Below are 26,264 nucleotides of genomic sequence, written 5' to 3' on the forward strand. Positions count from 1 at the left end.
TAAAGATTAATGCAGCTTGAAATAGAGTTTTTGACCTAACTAAACCTCCTAAATATTTAATTTAGGTATTAGTACAGTTTAAAATTTAAATACGATACTAAATGTGTTTAGAAATTATTGACCCAATGACTTATATTTAGAAATCAGCGCTTCGAAAAAAGTCATTTATATATAATTGAATTTTGAAATAAATTTACATGTAAATAAAAATTAGAGCAGACTTAAAACATGAAAAGAATTAAAAAAAGAAAATCGATTAAAATATGCCAGGGTCAAATGGCCTTTTATGCTTAAAATATATCATGTGTGTGAATCAACTTATAAAAGCTCCTCCAGGTTTGCTAGCTGAACCTGCTTCCAGTGTCAGGATTGGACCTTTGTTTAGTTGGTGAGAGACTGTAGATGTTTTTGGAGCTCAGTGGAAGCACAGAGATCCCATTTTGTGTTCCTGAGATAGGAGGGTGTGTTTACACTCAGTTCAGCAGCTAATCTGGGTAAGTACTCTCCCTTTTCCTCTTTCATTGCTGTCTTCTTTCTTGTAATCTTTGTCTATATTTTCCCCCTTTTGTTACTTGATTGCTTTTAGATGATGTTACTTCTCTAGCTCGTGTGTTTTTTCCTTGGATTTAATGACCATTTGATAGATAAGTCTAGTGATTGTTTCTCAGCTCTCTCTCCAACCAATTATGGCAATGGAGTCTGAAGGAAGCCATGATATCCAAGTGGAGGGTAAATTCCACAAGCACTTTGTGCAGGCAGCGAATCCCAGCAAAGCATCTTCAGGTTATAAGGTCTCCAAGAGGTAGCTAATCTCCTTTAAGTAACTGTTTCTACCTACTTTATTTCATTTGTTCTTGAGGATTAGTAGTTCTATTGGAGTAGTCTCAAATCTCTTAACAAAGCGTGAATGAGTCTTCCCGCAAAGTACTTATTTGGTGGTAAAGAATATGCATCTAACAAAAGATTTAGAATATTGAAATCTAGCTTTTGCTAATAATTGTTGTATGTAATGGCAGTGATTCTAATAATAGAGTTATGAAAGATGGATTGGATTCTTTGGTCAAACCTAGCCACCATCCTAAGCTGGTAAAGATATTGTTGTTTCTTTCCTCTTTACTATGTCCTTCACTTTTGAACAATCACTAGGTGATTTCAGCATTAATACTCTCAGGAAATATAACTACATTTTGTCATTGATGAGTTCAATTTATTTCCTAGTGGAGCTTGAGATGAACTTATTCTAGATTTGAAATGGTTGTCAGGATAGTGGAAATTTGAAGGGCAATTATGATATCAATAAGAACGCATTCCCTGGTGCAGAGGTCCGAGGCTCGTTGAAACAAGAGGTATTAAGCAGAATGCATAAATCCATCAATGTCAATATGGGAGGATCTGATTTCTTAACAGTATTTCTAAAAATTTTCATGTTAGAGGCTTGTTTCCTTTTGAACAAGTTTCTTAATAGCTCCTATTTACAAGGCTTTCTGGTCCCTGGATTTGAATTGGTTATTATGTGCCATATAAATATGACTAATAAGCACCATGCTCACCTGAAATGAGTAATCTGATCTAAAGAGCCATAAAAATCCTCAAATTCATAATATGTTCTTCAATATACTTGATGTCATATTATATAATCCTCGCCGATTTGTGTCTTTATGTGTTATCTTTTTGCAGATTTTAGAGCTTGAGAAACACCTACAAGATCAGGTGCTGCTGCGCAGTGCTCTAGAGAAAGCTATGAGTTATAAGCCTAGTGCAATAAATTTGTCTAATGATATCTCAGCACCCAAGGTATTCCTCGATTTGTATCTGAAATTATCAGGTTCTTAAAATAGACTTTTACAATTAGTAATCAACAAAAAATCATAAAGAGTTCCCTTTTAGCACACTATCATTTATTGATACATTACATCTGAAGTTTACTGCAGAACTGCCTTCTTCAGTAACCTAGAGTTGCACATCTTTTTTGTAAGGTCTTATAATTTTATCAGCTCCAGTGGTCAATTTAGTTTTCTGTCCAACTTTAATTATTGTACCTCTTTATTAGGCTTCTTACCAAAGTAATCTTTTTCTTGCTAAGCATTGATATATCTCATATGTGCTGTTAGCTCACCAAGGAACTGATAAAGGAGATTGCAGTACTAGAGTTGGAGGTTACACACCTGGAGCAGTATCTCTTAACACTCTATCGAAAAGCTTTTGACCAGCAAAGAACAACCTTATCTTCGTCTGGGGGAGATTTATTAGAAGAGCCACTAAGCTCTCAGTCAGGACAGTTTCAACAAACTACAAAAAGTACGATCCCATCCAAAAGAGGAGTAGTTGACACTGGTCATCTAAAGTTGCCTAAGAAGTACACTGACCCCGTAATTGATTCTTCTCCTGTCATTTTCCAAGAGAAGCTACAAGGTCCTGGTGTTCACCGCAGCCATTCTATACTCTCACAGCGTGTAGTTTGTTCAGATAGAATTTCACCGACAGAAGAAAGCCTTGCTAGAGCTCTTCGGGCATGCCACTCGCGATCTATATCTTTTCATGAAGTAATTGGACTTCCAGCTCTTGCTTTCAGTTCTTTTTCCATAAGGATGAATCCTAAATATTCCTTCTTATCCTTGTTTTCGCTTGCTTGTATATAGGAAGCAGAAATTGCTACATCAGGGGTGATAAGCTTGGCTGATTATCTTGGCACAGATATTGCTGATCACATTCCTGAAACTCCTAATAAACTTTCTGAGGATATGGTCCGATGCATGGCTGGAATCTACTGCAAACTTGCAAATCCACCTCTAGTTCATCATGGCCCCTCGTCTTCTCCTACTTCATCCTTCTCATCAATGAGTGCACTTTCTCCCCAGTATCTTGGAGATATGTTGAGTCCAGGTGACAAAAAAGAATCTACTCTTGATGCTCGATTGATAAACCCCTTCCGTGTTGAGGGATTAAAAGAATTTAGTGGACCATATAATGCAATGGTGGAGGTGCCTTTGATTTGCCGGGACCGTCAAAGACTAAGAGATGTTGAAGATTTGCTAAAAAATTACATGTGAGTTAATTTCATGAAATCAGACAGATAAAGTACCTGATGATTATGGATTTTAGTAAAAGAAATACTGATCAAATTTATCTTATCTTTAAGTCTAATCACGTTCTTGACTATTATCTATTTCATGCTTTCTGTGAGATACTAGACTCCTAAAACCTCTTTTATATTCTTACTACATTTATCCTTGATGCATTCAATGACCTCTTTATTCTGTCAAATCAAAAATCAATACCAGATACTATGTTAGGTCAACACTAGTTTATTGCGGATTTCTGTACAACTGTGATTCCAAGACAGAGAAATGTAGCGTATAACACATTCTATTCATACTTCAGTCACAGGATGAAAATTTTGTTGTCAGTTTGTAGCTCTAATCAGATCAATAAACTCCAAATGAATGGTTTTTGTTCCAGGTCAATTGTTCAGCGTCTGGAAACAGTTGATCCAAGAAAGTTGAAGAATGATGAAAAGATTGCCTTTTGGATCAACATACACAATGCTTTATTAATGCATGTAATGGTTCTTCTTCAATTATAAAATCTTGGAACCAAATTTCTTGTCAATATTTACTCTCATTTTTTCTATATTAAGCAGTATTCTTTCTACCTTTGTGCAGGCATACCTGGAACGTGGCATACCACAAAACAATGTGAAGAAGACATCAATACTTGTAAAGGTAAACATCATTGCCAAGGCCTTGATCACCCCCCGCCTTTCACCATAAAAAGAAAGAAAAGGAAACAAGAAAGAAGTGGGTTGATTTCTATTTCTATAGGATGACAAATACACTGACCATGACATTGTTACTACAGGTTACATGCAACATAGGTGGTTGCTCTATAAATGCAGCTACAATACAGAGCTTGATTTTGGGGTGTCATACACCTTGTCCTCAAAAGGTAGTTCTCAGGACTTCTTTTTAGCTTTTGACTACTTATAAGCTTAGCATTGAAAGTTTCAGTATGAGAACCATTCAAAGCTTTCATTAATGAGGCAAGCATGTCAAAAAAGTTAAGACAGCATGATAGCCACTTTGTAATTGGTGATTGTGTAGACGGCTTAAAGCTAGTTTAAAAAATATTTCATCCTGCTGACAAATTTGTGACAATTGTAATACAGACGAGAACTTTAGATAAGTATTCTCAGGTGAAGCTTAAGAATCCTCTCTTGTCCTTGCAGTGGCTCAATGTATTACTTTACCCAAGGATAAAGAGTAAAGCAGGAACAAAGTGGGAAGCCTGTGCTATTGAGCAACCGGAACCTCTTTTACGTTTCGCACTTTGTTCAGGAAGCCATTCTGATCCTGCGGTAAATCTTTCTTCATAGGATTTATGTCTTATGTTTCTTAGTTTCAGTAATTGCTCATCTTAGGGAGAAGAATGATGATGAAAGAGTTGTTTCATCATTCAAGACTCTTTTTTTAATGAAAAGCTTGAGTAGGCTCATGTTTAATGATACATGAACTATGAAAGTTCAAACTTTCTACATTTAAACATCTATGATCTATGAGATATGAAAACAAGATTGAAAACATGATGACAGATATAAAAACTGCTGCGATTCAGACTGAGCTGTAACAATATCGGCAAAAGTGAAATTTTTATGGAGTTATATTTCTTCTTGCAGGTCAGAGTATATACTCCTAAGAGATTGTTCCAACAGCTGGAAGCTGCAAAAGAAGAGTTCATTCGTGCAAGTGTTGGCATCTGGAAGGAACAAAAGATCCTTCTGCCGAAGGTTATAGATTCATATGCGAAGGACATAAAACTAACTTCACAAGGTCTGGTGGACATGGTTCAGCGCTATCTTCCCGAAACTCTACGCATGGCAATGCAAAGATGCCAGCAAGGAAGATCGAACCGGATTATTGAATGGGTTCCTTACAACTTGAGTTTCCGATATTTGCTATCAAGGGAATTGGCATTTCCTCATATTAACTGACAGCAAGAATTGCTCATAGAGACATGAAAGTATTGTTTCTTTTGGGTCTTCCTTTTGTGTTCTCTTTTGTCGTTGTTCTTTGGTTTCTCTGTAAAAGAAGAGTGGTACATGTGTATATAGAGGCTGCCTGCATTGTAACTTATGTACATAAAGTAAAGGTAAACGAAACTATCTTCGATTTTAGTAGAAATTTTGATGGTGAAGTGGATAAAGTTGGTTGCCTGTGCTAAAGAGAATGGTGTTGATTGAAGAAATCTAGTTGTTGGCCAATCTGTCATAATTAGTTAAAAGATATTATCACTTTACAATAATTTTTAAACTATTTATCAAAGTATTTTAGTTGTTGCCGTGTGAGTGCCTAAGAGTACAGATAAATCGCTGGTTGAAAGAGCAATCTATTATATCGCTTGGATAGTGATTTATATAGTAATATAGTTCTAAGAGACTCACTTTCAGAGAAAGCTTTATATTATCCCAAGGAAAAGAAGTTGTCTTATATTAAACATTATAGTAGTTTGATGAGCAGAGAGGAGTTTGCTCATATGTTGAGCTCACATAAAGGAGTACATGCCCCGGGCTCGGTTGGTTTTCAAAATGAATTTTTTTCCCATAATTATTGGGATTTGGTTGGATTAGATCTGATTAAGGCTTTGTTTTGTTTTTATACTAGTTAGTTTCTTCCCCTTAGCCGGTGGAAAAATCCATAGTTGTGGATTTTAGACCCATCTCCCTTTCTAATGTCACACTAATCATGTTTTAGTTAAAATTCTAGCAAATAGAATGAAGCCTTGTATGCCTGAGCTTATTAAATCTAAGAAGGCTGCTTTCATGGCGGGATAATTCACGATAACATAATTTTGACTCAGGAAATAGCTCACTCCATTCATTCTAACAAGAAGTATGATGGTTTTATTATGTTGAAAGTGAATTTACTCTTAGATTGTTATCTTAGAGACTCCATCTCGTATGAGTTTTTCTGTTGAAATGTATTAGTTGGATGCATGCTTACATTACTTCGTTTTGTCTCTCGGCTTTGATAAATAAATCCATTCTCAGTGAGTTTAAAGTCATAAGGGCATCACACAAGGGGATCTCATTTCTGCTTATTTATTTATTATAGTTGCATAAATTTTTTATTTTCATAATAAATACCACTGTTACATCCAGTGTTCTCCCGAACTGCTCCTAGCACGTCTTCCCTCCTCACCTTATTCGAAATGAATAGAAATATCAACAATTCTCCACTTTGATGAAAATTCTAAGACTTCAATCAAAATTTATCTCTACCACTACAAAGAGATTGAAAAAACTCCAAAGAAATGTGTCACTTGTAAATTTGTGTCCTAAGACGCCAAACCTAAATAATCAAATAAATATGATATTAATTAAATCTAAACACCGTTGGAACTTGACATTTGTCGTCACTTTTATCAACATATTTGCAGTCCCAATCTTACAAATAAAAATATCGTATTCCTCTAGGAGTTTCCTCACAAAGTGAAACCAAACGTCAATGTGTTTTGCCCTAGCATGATGAACTTGGTTATTTGTCAAACAAATTATGTTTTGACTATCACAATATACTTCACTTGCTCTTAGTAAACACTTAAGTCATCAGTCAAACTAATTAACCAAATAGCCTCCTGTCACTATCATATACTCTGCTTCTGTTGTTGATAGAGCAACAGTTGATTATAAGGTTGACCTCTAACATACCAGTCATCTCACAAATGTGAATACGTATCCAGTAGTAGATTTCTATTTATCCAAATCACTTGCATAATTCGAATCCACATATTAAACAAGATATAGACTTAGTCTATCATTTTTTATAAATTCCAGATCAACTCTCAAAGTACCATGTACAAAATTTACTTCATAGCTTGCCAACACCCTTTCTCTGAAGTATGCATATATTTATTAACAATACTGATAGCTTATGAGATTCGGCCTAGTGCATACTATTATGTACATTATGTTTCTAATTACGCTTTCATATGGTACCATGGGCATAAATCCCGCTTGACATTTGTGCTTCGTTATATAGTTGTACTAAGTCTAAAGTAAGGTGCCAACTATATACTAACTTTTGTTTTGCTGTCAATGTCAAACTGTTATAATATCTTCTTCAAATACTATTCTTGTATCAAGCATGCTATCCCATTTCTTCTATCTCTTATAATTTTCATATCAAATATCTTCTTAGTCTCTCCTAGATCCTTCATTTTAAATTATTTATGCAATTGGAGTTTCAATTATCAATCTCCACCCTGCTCTTAAATACTATCAATATGTTATCTACATATAAAAGCAAATAGATAAATAATTTAATTTGAAGTTTTCTAAAATAAACACAATGATCATAGTGATTTCTCTTGTACATATAATTCTGTATAAACTGATCAAACTATTTATATCATTGCCTTGAAAACTACTTCAGGCCATATAGGCACTTCAATTTGCAAACAATATCATCCTTTTATTGACTTTGAATCCTTCTAACTAGGGCATGTAAATTAATATTTTTTAAGTAACCATGCAATAAAGCAATCTTCATATCTATTTTAGCTAACTCAAGATCATATTGTGTAGCCAAAGCTAATAAAATTCGAATGGAAGAATACTTCACAACTGAAGAAAACACTTCATAATCTATTCCTTTCTTCTGTGCATAACTTTTTGCTACCAATCTAGTTTTATACCTCACAATGCCTTTTATTTTATAATCTTCTTTCTTAGTGTATACCCATTAGCGTCTAACTACTTTCTTCCCCTCAGGAAGTTGCTCCAAGTTTCTAAGTCCTATTTTTCTTAAGAGATTTCATTTTCTTATTCAGAATTATCTTCCAATTTGCACTTTCGATATTTCTCGTGACTTCTTTAAAAGTAGTGAGTATAGTTTAGTCAACGATTGAAAATGCATAAGCCACATATCTGAATATCGTGCTAGTTTTCTAATCTCTCTTATTGGCATTCTCATTGCTATGGAGTCATACTTATTTATCTCTTGCTTAGAATCAACATCTTGCAAATTTAAATCTTCATCTCCAATACTATTATATGAAGAGGTAGTCTCCGCTAAACTTTTGATTATCTCAAACTCCATCTATTATATAATCTTCCATTTTTGTTACCATCTGAATAACTTTTCTTTTGATTTTGCTTCAACATTGCTGACTCATCAAAAATAATATCCTTGTTGACAATCACCTTCTTCAATTTTGGCCTCCAAACCCAAAATATCTTCACACTTATGCTAAAACCTAAAAAGATGCCCTTCTTAGCTCTATGATACAATTTGCTCTCTTTGACATGGTAATATATGAGACAACAAAAAGTATCCACGAAATTATAATCTAAAACAGGTTTTGCCAAACCATACATCCAATGAGCTTTTCTCATTATTTGCTAATGAAGGTAATCGATTGATGAGTGGCATACATAGATCATTGTCTCTGCCTAAACTCCTTGCCCATGCATTATAACTTCTCCAATAAGGTATGGTTTAGGCGCTCGACTATGTCATTTTACTAAGGTGTTTCTCTAACAGTAAAGTGTTTCTCTATTCCTTCTAGTTTGTACAATTTCATAAAAGGATTCGATGTGTATTCACCACCATTATTTGACCTGAGCTTCTTGATCTTCTTTTCAGTCTGATTTTCAATCAATTTTTTTTAGTTTTGTAATATTTCTAGCACTTCATACTTATGGTGCATAAAATACACCCAAGACCTTCTAGGGTATCATTCATGAATATCACAAACCAATATTTTTTGCCAAAGAAAGCCATTCAGGTAGGTCCCTAAACAATTGCATGAATATAGTCCAAAATGCCCTTAGTTCGATGCATTCCAATAGCAAACTTGACCTTTGTTTGTTTGCAGTGTTTGCAAAATTCCAACTTTAAACTCTTCATGCTATTTAGCAATCCTTGGTTTGTCAAGCCTTGCAATGCTTTCTCTCTTGGATGCCTTAATCTCGTATGCTATAATCTAGTAGTGTTGACCGCATCAATTGAGTTGCTAGAAGTCGCGGCTACATTAGTAATATCCGCAAAACTATGCAAGAAATATAGATTTTTTTATACCATTTATTACAACTAGAGCTTTAAAGAAATTTTCAATGCTTCACCTTTAAATATAATCCTGAAGCCTTTTGATTCTAAAACACTAAGTAAAATGAGGGTTTTTTTTTTCAATTCCAATAACTAACTCTTTCACGGATCAATCATGAAGCTTTAGGCGGATGGTGCTAATGACTTTAGCTCTACATGAATTGTCATTGCCCATGAATACAACTTCACTTGAGATTTTTCAAAGATAGAAAATAAATTTTGATTATGACACATATGAAACGTGCACTTGGGATCAAAGATCCATTCATTTGTGTCATAAGCAAGAGCTCAACCTATCAATACATTTTTTTGAAACCTCATCAATTGAATGTGCCTTATTTGCTTTTTGAGGTCTCTTCCCCTTGCTTTTTTTTTTTTTAATATGGACAACTCTTCTTCCAATGCCCTTTATTGCGACATATGAGCATTGATCTTTTATAGTTATTTTTTAATCTGAAGATGCACTCTTTGTCTTCGAATGAGATTTGTCAAATTTTCTGTTCTCTGATCTACCCCTCGCCATCAAAGCATCCGATGATGACTCATTAGTTGCTTGTTTATTCAAATTTTTGTACTTATTATTGATCAATGCATTTGCAACATCATCCATAAATCGTAATGGATATAGTCATTTTAATATAGTAATGTAGCAGTGAGATGGTATATATATATATATATATATCACTGCTACGCTACTATATGAAAACAATGAAATCAAGAGTACCGTGTCTTCATCCAACATCTTCACATCCAAATTTTGCAAATCAATAAGTAATTTGTTGAAGGAGTTCGAATGCTCGACTATAGGCATTTCAACCTTACACCGAAATTAGAAGAACTCCTTCGAATATAGCCAATTTTCAATACTTTTTGTCATGATTTGTCTTCCAATTTCTTTCACAAGTTATTTGCTGAATTTCCTTCATGATAAAATACTTTTGGTCTTTTTCTAAACAAAGCTGAATGGTGCCAGAAGCTTGCCAATTGATCTTGTCACATTTTTTGTCCGTGATTTCTCTAGGCTTCTCCTCTCATATAATATTTAATTCTTGTTAAAACAAGATGTCCATTAGGTCACGTTGTCAAATTTTAAAATTATTTGTGCTATCAAATTTCTCTACTTCAAAATTTTGTATTTGAAGTATTTTTTCTAGATTTGAATGATTTTGACATTCTTTGCAAATAAATACATCAAATTCAATGTTATCCCCAAATCCAAAAAGCCTAGATTTGAACCTTCAGCTCTGTTACACTAATAAGAAATCAATAGGTAGGAAAGCGAAAATAATTTCTAAGTCAACATACGATCAAACAAAATAGCAATAGGTTGTATAACCAAATATTAGCAAGATTAATAGTGACACCAATTTGAAAAAAACTCAATTACGATATTAAAAATAGAGCACAATAATCATCCAAGCATCTTTCTTCGGTTCAACAAACTTAGGGGAAAGTAGAGAATTATAAAACAAAAATCTTAAATATGTGCAAACTACAATATATATATATAAGAGACAAAATTAAGTGGTTCGGCTATGTGCCTGTATCAACGAATAATACAAATCTTCAATTCACCAGTAGAAATGCAAAATACAATTGTTCAAACATCCAATCTTTTACAAATACAATATGTATGTTCTCTTTCAAAAGCCTCTTAATTATTTTGCCCTAAACCTATTTTAATGGTATTTATAGGACTGACTTACAAAAGAAAAACTCTATCAGACATTCGAACGGCTATCCGAACGCATTCAAGTATTATTTTATAAGCTTTTGTAAATGAAAACGGTTTTCAGTTATTCGAACGCCCCATTCAAACACAACTATAGAATTGAGAAAAAAAGAAACCCTACAAGTGTTGCTATATGAGTTGCCCTCCTCTCTCTTGAGTGGACCATGGCCACATCTCTGTGGCTATCTTTGGGGCGGGGAAACCCTTCCCCTAACTTGTACAAATTTTAGCGGTGAGTAATTAATTAAACATCTTTTTTCTTTAAAAGAAAAGAAAAAATCTTAAGCCCTTCCAATCCACGTAGTCACCTGGCGCTGCGCTTACGACAGCCGTCCGATACAAAATCGGACGGCCAAAGAGACAAAACCTTTCTCACATTCACTGAGCAACTGGTTTCGTCTTCTTCCTCCCTCTTTCTCTATTACTACCAAAATAAACTTCGAATTAGAGAGATAGAGTACGCTAGGGTTTCCAATGGAGGGAGAGGGGATAGGCTTGGTCCTTGCTCGTGCTTCGGAGCTCCGCTCCAAGATCGCCGACTGCATCGATCGGAATGGGGCCAAGAGGGACGAGGAGGAGGAGGAGGAAGAAGAAGAAGAAGGAGTAGGAGGAGGAGACGAAGACGCGGAGAGCCTTCTAGGAATCCAGGATGCCCTCGAGTCGCTGGAGCAGCAGCTCTCCGCGTTGCAGGTCGAAATATTGCGTAGTTATTTCTTCCTTTTCACTGAGGGTTTTTATCTTTGTTGCATTTCATGGATTTGGGTGTTCTCTTGGTTTAGGGTTTAGTTAGGTTTTGTCCAGAGATGCTTCTGGTCCTTGGAGAAGTTAAAAAGGTGGGGCTTTGGATGGGTTGAAGGGTCCTTCTTGGATGAGGCAGTTGCTTGTTAGAATAGGAAAGAGGGTTCTTTACTGGATTTAATAGGTCTGCGTTATCTTCACGAAGACCAGTAGAACATAGCAATTACGGCTTGAAGCTTTATTCTAGTATATATTGGTATTCAAAAAACGATTCTATAGATTATGGTGATGGGCTGATGCTGGTCAACTCTTTTCGACCATGAAGAAGCAGAGTTTACATTGTTACATAGCATGCATATGGGTCAATCTATTGTATATTGTGATTGGGTAAGAGAATGGCTCATTTAGATTAAGAACAGGATAGGGTTTAGGTTTCGCCGGAGATACTTAATGGTACCTTCTAATACAAACTCTTAAGACTTCTTAACTTGTACTTCATAGACTTCACTCTCATATCAAGAAGTACATAAAAAATGGTATGGAGTACTTAAAGATGAATTTATATGTCTAATATGCTTTGGAACCAATCACCACAAAGTGTCTTTCATAATGTACTTGACAATTTGGATCCCAGTCTACTTCATAAGAAATTGAAAGAAAAATGCCTTCAATGGTTTCATCACTCTCTATTCATCATTAGCAACTATCTTGTTATAGAAAAAGGCTGGTTTCATGTTCTAAGTTTGTTTGCCTGTGCATTGGCATTTGACACAACTTGATCTTGTCTAAAAATCCTTGTAATGCAATAACTGATTAGGGCAACAGTTATATCCTTTCAGCATGTAAGACCATTGCTTCCTTCTTAAAGTTATAAGCATCTAGAGAGGCTTTTCCAAGTATTAATCCTCCACCTGCAGTTTATGGTGCCACTATTGTAAATGACTCACTGCAATGATGTTTTATTATACTAGCCGTACGATTCGACCTCGCAGTAAGATATTGAACAGCTATGAATTTTATGAGGTGGTGTCATCAGACATTTTCTTTTGTGTTGTTGACAGGCTCTCCAGGAGCAACAAATGTACGAGAGAGAAACAATTCTGAACCAGATTGACTGTGGCCGCAGGCTCTTGCTAAACAAACTCAGGGTGTACAAAGGTGAAAAATGGGAAGTAATTAATGAGGCCATAGCATTTGCCAGTGAAACAGTCGATTATGACGAAGGCCTTGTTCTCCCTCCCTACCCAGGCCCCCTTCTGAACTCGTTTGTTTTGGATGATCTCTATCCTTCTTCAAACAATGCTCCTAGGTATAAGCTCTGTAGAAATGGAGCGACTGCTGCATCCATCCATGAAGTGAAAAGCACAAATGGCCCAGAAAAGGGCCCCAATTTGTTCCCATCAAACAGCAATACTCCAAGAGGGATAAGGTCTGTGATAGGATTGGTAGCTAAATCAGTGATTACTTTTGTTAGCGTTATCTCTATTCTCGGATTAGCTGGTTATAAGCCAGTGCTCAGAAGAAGTTGCATCAAATTTGAGGCCCCAAGTTTGTTTAATAAGCCAGCAGGTGATCAAAGACATGTTTCTGTTCAGTGCCCACCTGGGAAAATTCTGGTGATTGAAGATGGGAATACAATGTGTCTTGTAAAGGAAAGAGTTGAAATCCCCTTCGAGTCAGATGTTACAGTTCCAAATGTAAGTTATGGATTTGGTTAGGATACCATGTTGTTAATGTGAAATTTTGAGCAAGAAAAAAAGGGGGCTTATTTGCTAAGTTTCTTGTTCTCTTTTTGGAGTTGCACAGTTAGATACGTATGGTGTTTTGGCTCTGGTTTTTTTTCTTTTTTCTTTTTTCCTTGACAACTGAGCACAATTAGGTATGTGTCTTCTGCAGTATCCATGAGTTTGTCTTTGTAAATGAAATCTATCATTGATGGTATTATTTTTACGAACATTTGCTACCTTGCTAGCATACTTGTGCACAAGTTCAACTTTTCCTGGAGTGGGACAGTTATTTAAATCTATTGAAAATTTAAAGAACTGGTTGATAGAGTGATTCCAGTCTAATAGAAATCAGCAGCTTCATGTATCATTCTTCTTCTAGAGTGATTCCAATCTCAGGTAATTACTGGAGACAAAACCTCTAGCTTTGCAGATTGGAATCAACCTCCCCTGGTTTACCCTCTCGATCACTGTGTTAGCGGTTGCCTCAATCCAAAAGATATACCCACAAAATCTGGTGAGGTCACAGGGGACACATGGCCTGCCTCCAAAAACACTCTTGGCTCCTCCAAGGTTTCAAAGGTCACTCTTCATGGCGTGTGTATAAATATATAAATATATATACACTTTCTCTAATCATATTTCTCAACATCTAAGACCACTCTTCTCTGCTTTCCACCTATTTAATCACTCCAATGCAAAGAAGGTCACCAGAGAATGCAAAGATGGATCCTTCGAAAGGTCTAAAAGTATCACCAGAGGGAGCTTTCAGTGAAGAGCAAGAGGAGCTTGTGGTGAAGTCATGGAATGTGATGAAGAAGGATGCTGCATCACTTGCTCTCAAGTTTTTCTTAAGGTGCTTATCCTTCTCTCTTTTATATAAGACATTTGAAGTAATTTTTATCTTGCAAAGTGTATTTCTTCACTAAAAATTTGTGAGTACCTGATAGAGTCTTTGAGATTGCACCATCTGCAAGGCGGCTGTTCACTTTTCTACATGACTCCAACGTGCCCCTTGACAAGAACCCTAAGCTCAAGACGCATGCCATGTCGGTTTTCGTCATGGTATGTCTATCTAGCTCATGTGTTATTGTGATCTTATGGAGAAAACCATGCATAGTTTTATAGAAACTTCTCTTAATAGAGGTGATTGGCTATCATGTGCAACAGTTGAATACAAAATTAAAATTTCTTACTGATCTGATAACCATCTTTAGGTTTGTGAGATACGTGAACTCTGGGAATTCTCTATAGCCGGGTATAGAATGGATCTGGTAGCTGCATGAATCCATTTATTTTTTCTTTCTTTTACCTAATCAGTTTCTTGTTATTTGGTTACAGACATGCGAGTCAGCAGTGCAGCTGCGGAAGGCTGGCAAGGTTACTGTGAGAGAGACGACCTTGAAAAGATTAGGCGCAACGCATCACAAGGCCGGTGTGATCGACGAACATTATGAGGTATGGACTATGGAGTGATGGCTCAAAGTATATCGTCTTGTAGGTATCAAATGCATTATTCTGAAAAATTCAGAGCAACCTAATCTGAATGAAAAGTATACACTCTGGAGATGTAGGAATTCTGATCACCTATTCAGAAAGATAAGCACCAACTTATCCTTATCCAGGAATTCTGGGAACTAGTTTGCTCAAGTTTCTTCTCAAGTTGGATGCAAATTTAGTTTCCTTTTATTTTCATTATTGCAACCAATTTGGACATGCAGGTGGTAAGGTTTGCATTGCTAGAAACTATAAAGGAAGCAGTTCCAGATATGTGGACGCCAGAGATGAAGAATGCATGGGGAGAAGCTTATGATCAACTTGCTGCAGCTATAAAAGAAGAAATGAACCTCCTTTCATCCTCTTAAGTGATGTATGCGTTGTAAGCATCGTCACTCTGCAACCTTATGTGAACATTTTAACTGTGAGATGCCATGTAAATGTTGATGCCAAGTAATAAAACAAGGAAGAAAAACGCACCAGTGGGTGGTGGCTACTATATCAATCTCATTAGGATTGGAATAGCCCTGATTAAAATCAAGCAAAACAATGGATGGGATTATTATTGCATTAGATTATTGGAAACTCTAGAAACTGAGCTGTATTAATCTTCAATTAGCTGGTTTTCAATTTTTAATATTAGTAGATGCACTTTAATGACAAAAAATTTAGCTTACCACATCTCATCACATAGATTTTATCTTTCGACTCTAATATTTTACTTTTAATGCATCTAAATACCTTGCTGTTAGTTTTCTTAACTGTTAGTTAATATATATAGATAAGTTAGTTTAACTATAGATATAAAAAAATCTTGATATCCTTGAGTAAATCTTATTAAGTTAAACATAAAAATACAAGGAGAAATTATAAAGATTCTACATCCTACCTTTTAACCTATTTCGGATCTACATTCTCTAATTTCAATATTTATAAATCATCAAATATGTGTAGAAAATATTCAAGATTAGATTAATACTAACACTGCTCGGATAGATAGCGTAAAAAAAGAAAATTCTGTCAACTATAAATCACAAATAGATTAAAAGGCCGGGCGCTAAATGCAAATTTTTTCTAAAAAAAAGGTCAAATAAGGAGTATTGTAATATTTTTCCTTCCAAAAGTAAGGAAGCATTCTCAGTTCAATTAGCTGCTATTAAGATAAAATTTACTCAAGAGTGCTTTGAAACAATAAAAGTAATATATATAAGTCATAAAATCTATATATTAAAATGTAAATGATCCTAAAAATAAAACATAGAATTTCTTTGACTAGTTTATAAAATTTTTAAAGTATTCGACCCCCTTACTATGATAACTAGTTTCTCTTTCCCTCCCTGGGAACATTATTAGAAGTCCTTTTATGCTCTGCACCATGATGGTTCCAGAAACCAATTACTCCATCCTGCTCGCAAACGCTGTAACCAAGCCGTTCTAAGATATAGATCAGTGGTTGGAGTAGGAGAATAATTCCACTATCATTAGATCAAATGTATAAAATGGTCACCATATCTTGAGTTCTTTCCATAGTTTCAAGGCCCATGTTGCAAAATCCCACAGCTATGTAGCCCGTTACTGCCACTTGAAATAGTTTTCTAATAGTTCTATAGTTGTCACGCCAGCTACCAGGCATTGCTATTAGTTTATTGAAGGCCACTTACTCTCATTGCACTCTTATTTCTTCCTCTCCTTTTCTTTTCTAATTCATAGTTTTGCATAAACACATCTCTAATTCATGACCCTCCATTAATTTCTCTATGTTCTAGCCCACAATATGATCTCGCATATTAGACCACTCGTTCATAGAATAAAATTCTCACCTAATTAAAATTTATAGTTTAAGGTTAATTAGTACTGGGAATTAATTGTCATGCCACTTAGATACATGATACTCACTCGAATTATGTATATATTCTTCCTTTTCTTTTTCTTTATTGGAGTAAACTCATCAACTAATTCATGACCTCCATTAATTTCTCCAAGCTTAATTTGGCCCACAATATGATCTCCCATTTTTGCACTAATTTTTTCCAATAATGATAGAAAAAGAAGAAGAAGAAGAAGAAGAAGGAAATCTACAGGCTTGCCTCTTGCCTATTTAAAGGCTTGAAATATTGAACCCAACGATCATTCACCAAAAGGCAATTTCGAGATGGCATTCGCCAAGGGTTTTGGTAAAGTGCGAGGCATAGCATTCAGCAAAGAGCAAGAAGCCCTCGTGGTGAACTCATGGAACGAGATGAAGGATGACGTAGAGGCATTTGCACTAAAGTTCTTCTTGAAGTGCGTCTCATATCTCATCTTCTTGTTCTTAATTAGTTATTACAGTGCTAATTAATTGAATGTTTTGATAGGGAGATAGAGTAGATTAACTTATTATTCTTTATGATTCATGACTACGTGAAATTAATGAATGTTTCTTATATATATATATATGTACAGGGCGTTTGAGATTATTCCATCTGCAACGAAGAAGTTCTCCTTCCTGCGTGACTCTAATGTGCCCTTAGAGAAGAACCCTAAGCTCAAAGCCCATGCCATGTCAGTCTTCGTTATGGTATAATTCCTCACATGAAATCTTGAGTATATTTTGATATTGCTTATCTTCTTTCTTTCTTGTTTGCTGTCACTTTTTCTAAGAATTGGGTTGAAAAATAGGAGCACTGATTGTTTTCTTCTTCATCTTTTCTCTCCTTTGTTTGATTTGGGTACGTACAGACATGCGATTCAGCTACACAACTGCGAAAGACTGGGAAGGTGACAGTGGGGAACACAAGCTTGAAGCATTTGGGTGCCACTCATGTCAAGTCTGGCATCGTCAATCTGCACTTCGACGTAAGGATTGTTTCATGGACTTTGACTACTCGTGAGTCAGTTAAATTGATTTAATAAGATAACAAAAGCAAATATATTCCTATCTATTAACAAATTGGTATATATATCAAGAACTATTTGCTACCTGAAAGGCTAAAAACAACACTTACATATATCAAGAACAAGAGCTCTTTGTAGTATATAAACAAACATTAGGAATAAGTAAATAAGCAACTTAAGCTTCTTAAAGCTTGAAATGAATTATTCTTTTTGTTGATGCAGGTTCTGAGGTTTGCACTGTTAGAGACAATAAAAGAAGCAGTTCCATACATGTGGTGTCCTGAAATGGAGGAAGCTTGGGGGATAGCCTACGATCATCTGGTTGCAGCTATTAAAGAGGAGATGTAAATCTTGGCAAGAGGATTGATATCTGTTGGATTCTACAATGCTTGCATTACATTTGTTGGAGTGTTACATATATGATGCTTCTTTTGTATCCATCCATGTTTTCCGACTGCATTTCTATCTGGTTTTGTATTGAATAAAATTCATGCTGGAGTAAATAATATTCGCAGTTTATACAACAATATAATTTGTAATGCTTGAACGAAATTTAGCATTTCAATTATGGATAACTCCTGAGTTTATTGTATGCTTATTCATTCTCATTTAATACTACAAAGTTATGTCTAACATCTTTTCTACCGAGAAAAAATTTAGGAATTAGCCGCTCGTCGAAGGAAAAAAAAGAAAGAAGAAAAAAAGAACTTATATGACATGTTCTTCTTTTAACCGTATACATAAACTGATCAAATAGCCGAAGCCCATTTGACTAGGATCGCCTTTGTTATTGTTAGCAACCTAATGCAGTGTTCAAGTTTCAATTAAGAGAAATTTGTATCTAATTACTACCATAACTTTTCAGGTATTTGTAGTTTATCCTATATTCTCAATATTTTAAAAAACAAACCGAGCTTAATTCCTACACCAAGTTATCCAACCATAATGTATATATACATGCCAAAGGTCCAAAGATAAGTTATAAACTCACTTCTTTGCATGACAAACTTAACTAGATACTTGGTGCCACGTCTATGTACAAAAAATTATTAAGATATTAGCTTAGATTAAGGAAGGTATCAACCCACAATTAGTTCCAATTAGAACTTACCTGAAACAGCCCATGGAAATTGTATTTTTTTTCCCTATCACCCTCTAATATAACTCATATCCCATTCTTGCCCTACGTTTTGACCCACTATTCTAATCTCCATGTTGCACTATTATTTCCATAAAATAGAGAGTTTATGGCGAGAATCTCGCATGTACGAACACACTCTCCTTTGCCTATTTAAGCACTTGGTTTTGAGGGATGGGAAGATCACCAAAGAGAGAGAGAGAGAGAGAGCATCATCATAAGCAAGCAATTGATGGCATTCACAGCAGAGCAAGAAGCCCTCATCATCAGCTCATGGAATGAGATGAAGGATGATGCTGCTTCTTTTGCTCTCAAGTTCTTCTTGAGGTGTTACTTCTCATATGAATCACTGTGGTATATATATATATACTAGTATTTAGCTATTTGAATTACTTCTGTCTGTGCTAAATTTATATAGGCTCTTTGAGATCATTCCATCTTCAGCAAAGAGATTCTCATTTCTCCGCGACTCAGATCTGTCTCTCGAGAAGAACCCTAAGCTCAAAGCCCATGCTATGTCTGTCTTTGTTATGGTATGAACTATGAACTCAAACCTGGTATTCTGTGCTAGTTTTCTTCTTATATTTTTACCATCTTTTAGGAGTCAATTTTAAATTTTACAAGACTCAAATATTTCGATCGGATACCGATATTGATGCTAGAATATCCAATAACCTACTTGTGATTTTGGTGCAGACTTGTGAATCAGCTACACAACTAAGGAAGACTGGTAAGGTCAGTGTGGCAAACACAACATTGAAGAAGCTAGGTGCCACCCATTTCAAGGCTGGTATCACTGATGTCCACTTCGAGGTAATGCAAAAAATGACTCCAGTTCATGAGCTACATATGCATGAGTTAGATAGATTAGAGGGGAAGAAAAAAAAAACGATGTGGATATCAAAGAAGAGGAATACCAAGAACTTATCATTCGTTTCTTGCAGGTTCTAAAGTTTGCCCTTTTGGAAACTGTAAAAGAGGCAGTTCCATACATGTGGTCAGATGAACTGAAGGATGCATGGGGAATAGCTTATGATCATATGGTTGGAGCGATTAAGTCCCAGATGTAGCTTTTGACGCCTCTCTCAAGTGCATTTTGTTATGTCCTGGATATGTCCAATGTATCGTCTTCTACGTTATTGGTCACTTGTTATCTTGTTTTTCGTTGAATAAAAATTGTTATTTAGCCTTTTCAGGCTCTTATTTGAGAAATATTTTGTCCTTTTAATGAGTTTCATGATCTAAAACTCAAAACTAAGAGGCAACACTTGTTATTAATTAGCTCTCATTAGCTTTAGGATAAGGCAAACAAGAGCGTCATACTCTCGCAATCCAACGGATAGTTCTTCGTTTGCTTAACGATTCTTTCTTTGGAAAATGAGATGAGAATGTTAATCCTGTCCAAAGGAACTTCGTGGTGATAAAGCTTATCGATCTAAGACTGTAAGCATCGAAAATTAGAGAGGAACACACCTAGCATAAACTAACGCCTTTTGTTCATAAATTTTTTTATTCCAAAGTAAACTACATTATACTAGTAAAGTAACTAAATAATAGCTTATTTTAATACCAGTTTACTAATATCTATTTCTCTCTTCTCCTTTTCCATCCAAATATTTTATATTTATTAGTTATTATTTTATCTTTAGAAATCAATCAACTATCATATTAATATTTATCTCCCTCTCTTTCTCCTAATCCATCCACTATAAATGATACTTTAGTCATTTACTAAAATAGTTCACTTTTTATATTACATCAAATATAATTAATATACACACTATACTAACTTACAACCAAATACTGTGTAGTATAAACCGGTATACACAGTCAGTATAAGCTATCTCCTGCAAGTTTAAGAAATGAGTGGCGTCATAAAGCAGACATTATAAAAAGCTTGTTGCCTTACCTGCATAAATCCCACATGTATTTCTTTCTCAAGTGAAACAACTAAATCCAGAAATCTCCGTCTACCTCAAATTTCATTGAGTGCATGCAAGTTGACAGATAACAATAACAAAATGTGTAGTCCTCTGGATCACAAAGGACTCCAATATAAATTGGGTCTCCTGAAAGGTTTCAACTTCACCTTCTGAAAAATCTGAATATGATATTATATAACTTGAAAAAAAAAAGAAATGTTTGCAAGCTTCAGATACATTCATTATCAACAGTTTGTACACAAAAAAAAAGTTAAGAATAAATTTTCCTATGACATGATTTGTTGGATGACAATCCACCAACAAATAAATTACATAGTATGATAGGATTTCATTCAACGACCGAACAGTCATACTCCTCCACACTAATCAATTGTTGCATGACAGGCTCTCCATTATCAAGTCTTCCCAGCAAGTATGCAGGTAAGAACCTGTGAGCATAAGTTCATCTTTTCATTTTTCTTCAAGACACTATGCACCACCAACTGACATAATTCTTTAAACATATTTTGTAACCACTGAAACTATATAATAAAAGTTATAACAAATTGGGTTTATCAATGATGAAGTAACCGTGTACAGCATAGGAAGAAAATCCCAAAAAAATGCATCACTATATAACAATCAACTATAAACATTGAACATTTTTCTTTTCTGAAAAGTAGAGAAGAAATCAGGGAAAAGGGCAGAGAACTATTGCAAAAGGACCTTGTAATAAAAATCCTGCTTCAACTTTTTAATCAATTGATGTTATCAGGCTTTATTATATCCATTCATCATGTGACATGCAGATTTTGCTTTGAGATTGAAAAAGAAAAAAAAGAACTTGCAACCACCATCATATGGTGCAAGCTGAAAATTAAAAATAACATCACTTATATCAGGACTCCATTAAATCCATGTCAATTAAATAAAGAAATATATTGTAGCCATTAATTCAAAAGGTTTTGTTAAATTTCTCCGCATCCGAACTCTTCACATTATTAATGGGTGATTCATGTAAGACATATCAAATCAAGATTAAATAAACTTTCATGCATCTTAAATGCTCCAAGGTACTAGCACACTGAGGAAATATATCAAGATGAATCACTTGTAATCTTCTGGAAGAAATGAAGAAAAATCAATGAAGCTAAAAAATTTTGAAGGGGCAAAGATTCACAAGACTAATCTATGACAGCTTTCAACAGATACTTCAGACCACAACAGAGCTTAATAAAAAGAGAGAAAGTTAGATGAGATTTTCAATAGCCAGCATACTACCTCAGTCAATGCCTTGAACATCCGGTAGCAGCTCTACTCTTACAGACTTCTCAGGGCTTGGTATTCTGTAGTATGTACTATTCATTCTCTCAAGAGCTGTTCTAGTTCATCAAAAGCATCAACTGCCACTATTTCATTGCGACGACTTATTCCTGTTTGGTTGTAAAATTGTTCCTTTTGGGTGTCCCATTCTTTCATGATCTCCTCTACCACGGTGCTGGCTGTTTTCTTGGTTTCTTGTATGTGTTTGATGTCCTCGACCTCCACTTTCTCGCTAGCCTCTTTCAACAGAGGGAAGAATTATGAGAAAAGAACTATACCCAGAATAAAGTACAGATGTATAAAGAATTTTCAAGCAATCGGGGAAAAAAAGAAGAAGCTAGTTTTAGAACATACAAATGGCTAAAAGATGTGTCATCAGGCAAGAAAGAAGGTATGAGAAGAAAAGTACGGTATTCTACTTTTAAATCTTCCAAGAAGATTCCTTACATATATTGAACCCAAACCCTCTGTTCCCAACCCATTATTTATTTTTCTTTCTGACGTTAGTCAAATGGGGAATATCAAGAATATTACACTGATCTCCTCATATTATTGACAAATGAATAGTAAGTAGACTCCAACTGATTGATGACTTTGTAATCAGTAAGAAGTAAGCTAGTATGTTTAAATTCCATTCAGTTGACCCAAAAGGTTTTAGTGGTAGCAGATATTACCTGTGAATATTAACTGCGTTAAAGAATAACAAGACCAACTAAAACCATTTAAGAACTTCTTATCTACAATAAGCAGATTTTTAAATAAATGAAAATCAGTGAAATAGGAGTTAGGAAGTACCCTTAATAGCAAATTCCTTTGCTTGTTCATATTCCTTTGACATCTTCTTGAGTGTTCCAAGTTCCATTTCCACACCCTATAAATAAAAAAGGATCTTTCTTATCAGCTACTCATGGATGAATAAGTTTATATGAACAAATATAACATTGCCGACAACACATTGCAAATAGACAGCAAAAGTTCTCCAAGTTTCTTATGCAGAATGAGCAATAAGTTTAGTCAAATAAAATCATGTCCAAGGAGAGGTCAACGTAAAGATGCATATGATACTGTACATAAACTTGGTTGTAAATAATCACTCGATCCGATTCATTCGTAGAGCTATTTACTTGATTGCAAACATTTTTGCAACACCTCTACCAGAGGAACACATAGTCAATTTTGAAAGAACTTATTGCCATCCGATGCAAAGCAGCAAAAAGTGCCAGGACGTGCAGGCAAAGGAGATGCTAGCTGCTACGCACCCTTTGCTGGCTTCACCCTCTTATGAGCCAACAGTCTTGTCTAAATGAGTGTAGGTAACTACATTTCTTATAATTAAGCAGAAATAGACTACTTACAAGATCCATATGCAGATAGTCCTCAATGTGAGTATTTGCAAATAACCTGTTGAATCCAAAGAGACCAGTAAGAAGTTGCAAAAATATTAGTGTCGTTTGCAGGTCTGTGCATCCATGCCCATCCATGTGATGATGGACAAAAGCTTGAAAATAAATATTCTCCTATATAAGCATGCACATATGAGACAACAGTTTATAGACAGATGGAGGTTATATAAGATTACTTGTCATATGCAATTTGTACGCGCTTGTTCTGTAACTTTGTTATTTCATCAACTCTTTGAGTTACAGAGTCACCAAGTAGATCAACAAAACCAAATAAAATCATATTTTTGTCCAGCATCCTTTTGACAAGAGCAGGTCCAACGCCAATGCCATTTTCCTTGGCATCAACAACCAGATTCCTGAACCTCTTCAACTCTCCTGTTACAATCAAATTGAAACAGGGAATAAGACTATGCAGACATGCAAGAACTCCCTACTCCACTATTAAACTACCTGATGAGAAAAGAAAAGAAAGCAGCCTTGAAAGATGATCTTCTCACTTATGATAAAATGGAGAAGAAATTGAGTTTAATGGTAATTGTTTTTACAGTTTTTTTTTTATTTTGTATTGAAAAGCCTTCTTAAACATTCTAGAATAAAAGAACATGCGAGAGTGCTTACATAATGAAACATAATTATATAAATCTGAAACATACCAAGAGACAGATAAATTTTGAAGCAGGGCTTGTATGATTGAGTTTCATAAAGGCAATAAAGGCAATAGAGGCCACCCAATCTCCGTGATAGAGAACCCTGAGAAATCATATGACCTAAGTAAATAAATTATCCATAAGAAGCTTAAAATAATGCAAACAATTAAAGCTATAAATAACAATAATTGCTCAGAAAATTAACAATAATAATATGTTTAGCATACCAATACAATGGGAATATAGTGACTGCATAAAGAAGGCAGAGTTAGAAGTAGGTCTGGCTCCGTAGATGTAAGAAAACTTCTTAGCCATCCAGAATCTCTTGAAATCTGTCAATTTAACAAATTCTCCCTACAAAATAGAGGCATTAATCCTAGATGCAGCATGGAAGAAAATTTGATGAGAAGACGAATGCTAGACAAGAAATTACCTCGGCGAGCACAGCCAGCAGCTCATCAATATCTAGCTTGAAAGAAGAAATATCCATATTGTAGCCAATTCAATTATCCGTTGCAGCAGAACCGGTGAAGAGCTCTCTTCCGTCTATTAGAATTAGCCTAGGATTTGGGGTTTTCCTTGGTGATGGGCTGGGTTCATATTGCCATTAGTTCTGCTGCTGCCTAAACAGGGCCTACACATATAAACAACAAGATGTTCATATTGTCAGGAGATATGGAAAAGGAAAAAAAAAAACTCTGCAGCATAAAATTGGTGAAGATTGCAAGATGCCCTGCTATTTCATATACGAGGATTTAAGGCTTCATAAAAGAAATGTATTAAAATGATTGTGTAAAACACTACAATCTATAGAAATGAAAGCATAACAGTCTAACCAAGAACATAACAACCAATTGAGAGTATCCATGGCAGAAATAACCTACTAAAAATCACCAGAATTCAGTGTCTTACCTTGTCCGAGCTCGGTTGGCTAATAGAGAGTGTGAAAGAGAGGAATCGGGGATTGAGAGGTACGGAGAGGGAGGAAGAGGGAGAACGACGGAAGCCGGCGATGAAGAAGGAGATCGACGGAGGCGGCCCTCGGTGGCTTGTCGGTCCGACGATACCCGTTTCCCAGGTCGATTCCCAATTACGTTGCTTATGCTTGAGCAAGGGCATTTCTGTAAATCCATAAATTCCAAACCCTAACCCTAGATTCCTCCACTTATAAAAGCTCCTGCTCCGCTCAAACCATTCTCACCTGGTAGTCGCTCGCCCCTTGGAGTCTCCCCTCTCTCTTCTTCGCAGCTTTTACGCACTCCTTAATGCGTGGATTTTTTTTCTCGGTTTCTCCTAAATTTTCATCTTTTTCGTGATCTCTTCGCGTTCTATTTGGCATCTAGATTGATTGGTTTCTCGGTGATGAGTATATATTATAGATGACGAGTCCGATCCATTCCATTCTATTTACATGAGGACAGATCGAGGCATTTGTCTGAGAGAAACTTAATACTAATTTCATTTCTTCTTTTCGAATTCCATCAAAAGGATGATCTTTTCCTCCTTATCTTCTACATTACTTTTTCGTTTGCTCCTTTGCAAGAGTAGCGGCATGATGAGGAAACTTTTGGTCCGAGATTATTATTATCTTTGATGAGCATAACCTCCTACTCATTCTGAATGCACGCTACTTTGATTCAATCATCTACGTCTAAAGGAATGCAGCTGTTTTTTTTTAATTTTTCTAATTAATACTGTTTTTAATTGATGTTCGTTTCAAATACGGGTTTTAAATCGAATAGCAGTTATGGATTGAAATTTCTGATACTTCTTCAGGCTTATTTATTTGGATCTCAGACCAAATAAAAGTAAATAAGTTCATTTCGTTGGATGGCACGTAAGAAACAATGAAGCTTAAGAGATCATATCGTTTTAATTGATTTTGACATCATGATTGGCACGCATAACAATATGCGAAGTAAAGATGTTTGGTTCTTGAGGGATTTCGTTTAGGAAAGATAGTATACAAATTGAATACAGAGTAAGATAATTATGATTTACAATTACATTGCAAAGTGGTTGATGGGCTACATTATTGTTCTCGTTATTTTCGTATCAGATCAAAATATAGCACGAGATGAGAAGAAAAGGTTTGGGTAGGGCCTCATCCAAATGTTGATTAGTTAAGCTCCAGTCCACTTATGATTTGGTGTAGTAATTAAACA

The 26,264-nt window shown here is 35.3% G+C and overlaps 5 protein-coding genes and 2 non-coding genes across 12 annotated transcripts; 6 read left to right on the plus strand and 1 right to left on the minus strand.

Moving 5' to 3' along the window:
- Positions 1-346: 346 nt before the first annotated feature.
- Positions 347-5,208, plus strand: LOC140763040 (uncharacterized). The gene is made up of 12 exons (XM_073101070.1): positions 347-494; positions 669-802; positions 1,017-1,086; positions 1,263-1,346; positions 1,678-1,794; positions 2,112-2,543; positions 2,640-3,046; positions 3,460-3,559; positions 3,663-3,722; positions 3,859-3,945; positions 4,226-4,354; positions 4,673-5,208. The coding sequence occupies exons 2-12, from the start codon at positions 687-689 to the stop codon at positions 4,985-4,987; spliced, it is 1,917 nt and encodes a 638-aa protein (XP_072957171.1). The 5' UTR covers positions 347-494; positions 669-686; the 3' UTR covers positions 4,988-5,208.
- Positions 5,209-11,223: 6,015 nt separating this feature from the next.
- LOC140763665 (anaerobic nitrite reductase HB1-like) lies at positions 11,224-15,382 on the plus strand. 4 transcript variants are annotated; one of them, XM_073101951.1, is made up of 5 exons: positions 13,286-13,868; positions 14,002-14,151; positions 14,246-14,360; positions 14,637-14,753; positions 15,017-15,382. In XM_073101951.1, the coding sequence occupies exons 2-5, from the start codon at positions 14,021-14,023 to the stop codon at positions 15,158-15,160; spliced, it is 507 nt and encodes a 168-aa protein (XP_072958052.1). In that variant the 5' UTR covers positions 13,286-13,868; positions 14,002-14,020; the 3' UTR covers positions 15,161-15,382. The 4 variants fall into 4 exon arrangements, 2 of the variants coding, with proteins under 2 accessions (XP_072958052.1, XP_072958051.1); XR_012104864.1 differs by adding exons at positions 11,224-11,523; positions 14,513-14,553 and having other exon boundaries at positions 12,633-14,360; positions 14,637-15,159; XM_073101950.1 differs by having other exon boundaries at positions 13,286-14,151.
- A 1,523-nt stretch (positions 15,383-16,905) lies between these two features.
- On the plus strand, positions 16,906-18,116 carry LOC140763609 (anaerobic nitrite reductase HBII-like). Its single transcript, XM_073101880.1, has 4 exons — positions 16,906-17,075; positions 17,235-17,349; positions 17,511-17,627; positions 17,889-18,116. Exons 1-4 carry the CDS (start codon positions 16,945-16,947, stop codon positions 18,012-18,014), a joined length of 489 nt encoding a protein of 162 aa, XP_072957981.1. The 5' UTR covers positions 16,906-16,944; the 3' UTR covers positions 18,015-18,116.
- Positions 18,117-19,024: 908 nt separating this feature from the next.
- Positions 19,025-19,874, plus strand: LOC140763624 (anaerobic nitrite reductase HB1-like). Its single transcript, XM_073101901.1, has 4 exons — positions 19,025-19,131; positions 19,223-19,337; positions 19,501-19,617; positions 19,749-19,874. Exons 1-4 carry the CDS (start codon positions 19,037-19,039, stop codon positions 19,872-19,874), a joined length of 453 nt encoding a protein of 150 aa, XP_072958002.1. The 5' UTR covers positions 19,025-19,036.
- A 1,026-nt stretch (positions 19,875-20,900) lies between these two features.
- Positions 20,901-26,078, minus strand: LOC140761957 (uncharacterized). 3 transcript variants are annotated; one of them, XM_073099516.1, is made up of 9 exons: positions 25,012-26,058; positions 24,533-24,733; positions 24,327-24,453; positions 24,106-24,219; positions 23,629-23,827; positions 23,405-23,450; positions 22,845-22,920; positions 22,008-22,288; positions 20,901-21,175 (listed from the first exon to the last, which is right to left on the minus strand). In XM_073099516.1, the coding sequence occupies exons 2-8, from the start codon at positions 24,587-24,589 to the stop codon at positions 22,089-22,091; spliced, it is 819 nt and encodes a 272-aa protein (XP_072955617.1). In that variant the 5' UTR covers positions 24,590-24,733; positions 25,012-26,058; the 3' UTR covers positions 20,901-21,175; positions 22,008-22,088. The 3 variants fall into 3 exon arrangements, with proteins under 3 accessions (XP_072955617.1, XP_072955618.1, XP_072955619.1); XM_073099517.1 differs by lacking the exon at positions 20,901-21,175 and having other exon boundaries at positions 22,080-22,281; positions 25,012-26,078; XM_073099518.1 differs by lacking the exon at positions 20,901-21,175 and having other exon boundaries at positions 22,150-22,286; positions 25,012-26,077.
- On the plus strand, positions 25,454-25,543 carry LOC140764116 (small nucleolar RNA SNOR75). The gene has a single exon (XR_012104989.1). It is a non-coding gene; the product is annotated as a small nucleolar RNA SNOR75 (small nucleolar RNA).
- On the plus strand, positions 25,647-25,719 carry LOC140764085 (small nucleolar RNA Z105). Its single transcript, XR_012104961.1, has one exon. It is a non-coding gene; the product is annotated as a small nucleolar RNA Z105 (small nucleolar RNA).
- Positions 26,079-26,264: the final 186 nt, after the last annotated feature.

Source organism: Typha angustifolia, chromosome 7, assembly GCF_048772165.1.
Source record: "Typha angustifolia cultivar Huaian chromosome 7, ASM4877216v1, whole genome shotgun sequence".
Classification (NCBI taxonomy): Eukaryota; Viridiplantae; Streptophyta; class Magnoliopsida; order Poales; family Typhaceae; genus Typha; species Typha angustifolia.

Excerpts from the sequence above, each read along its gene's own strand:
- LOC140763040 (XM_073101070.1), top strand. The coding sequence starts at position 687 with ATGGCAATGGAGTCTGAAGGAAGCCATGATATCCAAGTGGAGGGTAAA. Across the intron at positions 803-1,016 it reads GGTTATAAGGTCTCCAAGAG|TGATTCTAATAATAGAGTTA; the intron begins GTAGCTAATCTC and ends ATGTAATGGCAG. Across the intron at positions 2,544-2,639 it reads GATCTATATCTTTTCATGAA|GAAGCAGAAATTGCTACATC; the intron begins GTAATTGGACTT and ends GCTTGTATATAG.
- LOC140763665 (XM_073101950.1), top strand. The coding sequence starts at position 13,991 with ATGCAAAGAAGGTCACCAGAGAATGCAAAGATGGATCCTTCGAAAGGT. Across the intron at positions 14,152-14,245 it reads GCTCTCAAGTTTTTCTTAAG|AGTCTTTGAGATTGCACCAT; the intron begins GTGCTTATCCTT and ends AGTACCTGATAG. Across the intron at positions 14,754-15,016 it reads TGATCGACGAACATTATGAG|GTGGTAAGGTTTGCATTGCT; the intron begins GTATGGACTATG and ends TTGGACATGCAG.
- LOC140763609 (XM_073101880.1), top strand. The coding sequence starts at position 16,945 with ATGGCATTCGCCAAGGGTTTTGGTAAAGTGCGAGGCATAGCATTCAGC. Across the intron at positions 17,076-17,234 it reads GCACTAAAGTTCTTCTTGAA|GGCGTTTGAGATTATTCCAT; the intron begins GTGCGTCTCATA and ends ATATATGTACAG. Across the intron at positions 17,350-17,510 it reads CCATGTCAGTCTTCGTTATG|ACATGCGATTCAGCTACACA; the intron begins GTATAATTCCTC and ends GGGTACGTACAG.
- LOC140763624 (XM_073101901.1), top strand. The coding sequence starts at position 19,037 with ATGGCATTCACAGCAGAGCAAGAAGCCCTCATCATCAGCTCATGGAAT. Across the intron at positions 19,338-19,500 it reads CTATGTCTGTCTTTGTTATG|ACTTGTGAATCAGCTACACA; the intron begins GTATGAACTATG and ends ATTTTGGTGCAG. Across the intron at positions 19,618-19,748 it reads TCACTGATGTCCACTTCGAG|GTTCTAAAGTTTGCCCTTTT; the intron begins GTAATGCAAAAA and ends CGTTTCTTGCAG.
- LOC140761957 (XM_073099516.1), bottom strand. The coding sequence starts at position 24,589 with ATGGATATTTCTTCTTTCAAGCTAGATATTGATGAGCTGCTGGCTGTG. Across the intron at positions 24,454-24,532 it reads TGCTGGCTGTGCTCGCCGAG|GGAGAATTTGTTAAATTGAC; the intron begins GTAATTTCTTGT and ends TCTATTTTGTAG. Across the intron at positions 23,451-23,628 it reads GTACAAATTGCATATGACAA|GTTATTTGCAAATACTCACA; the intron begins GTAATCTTATAT and ends TGGATTCAACAG.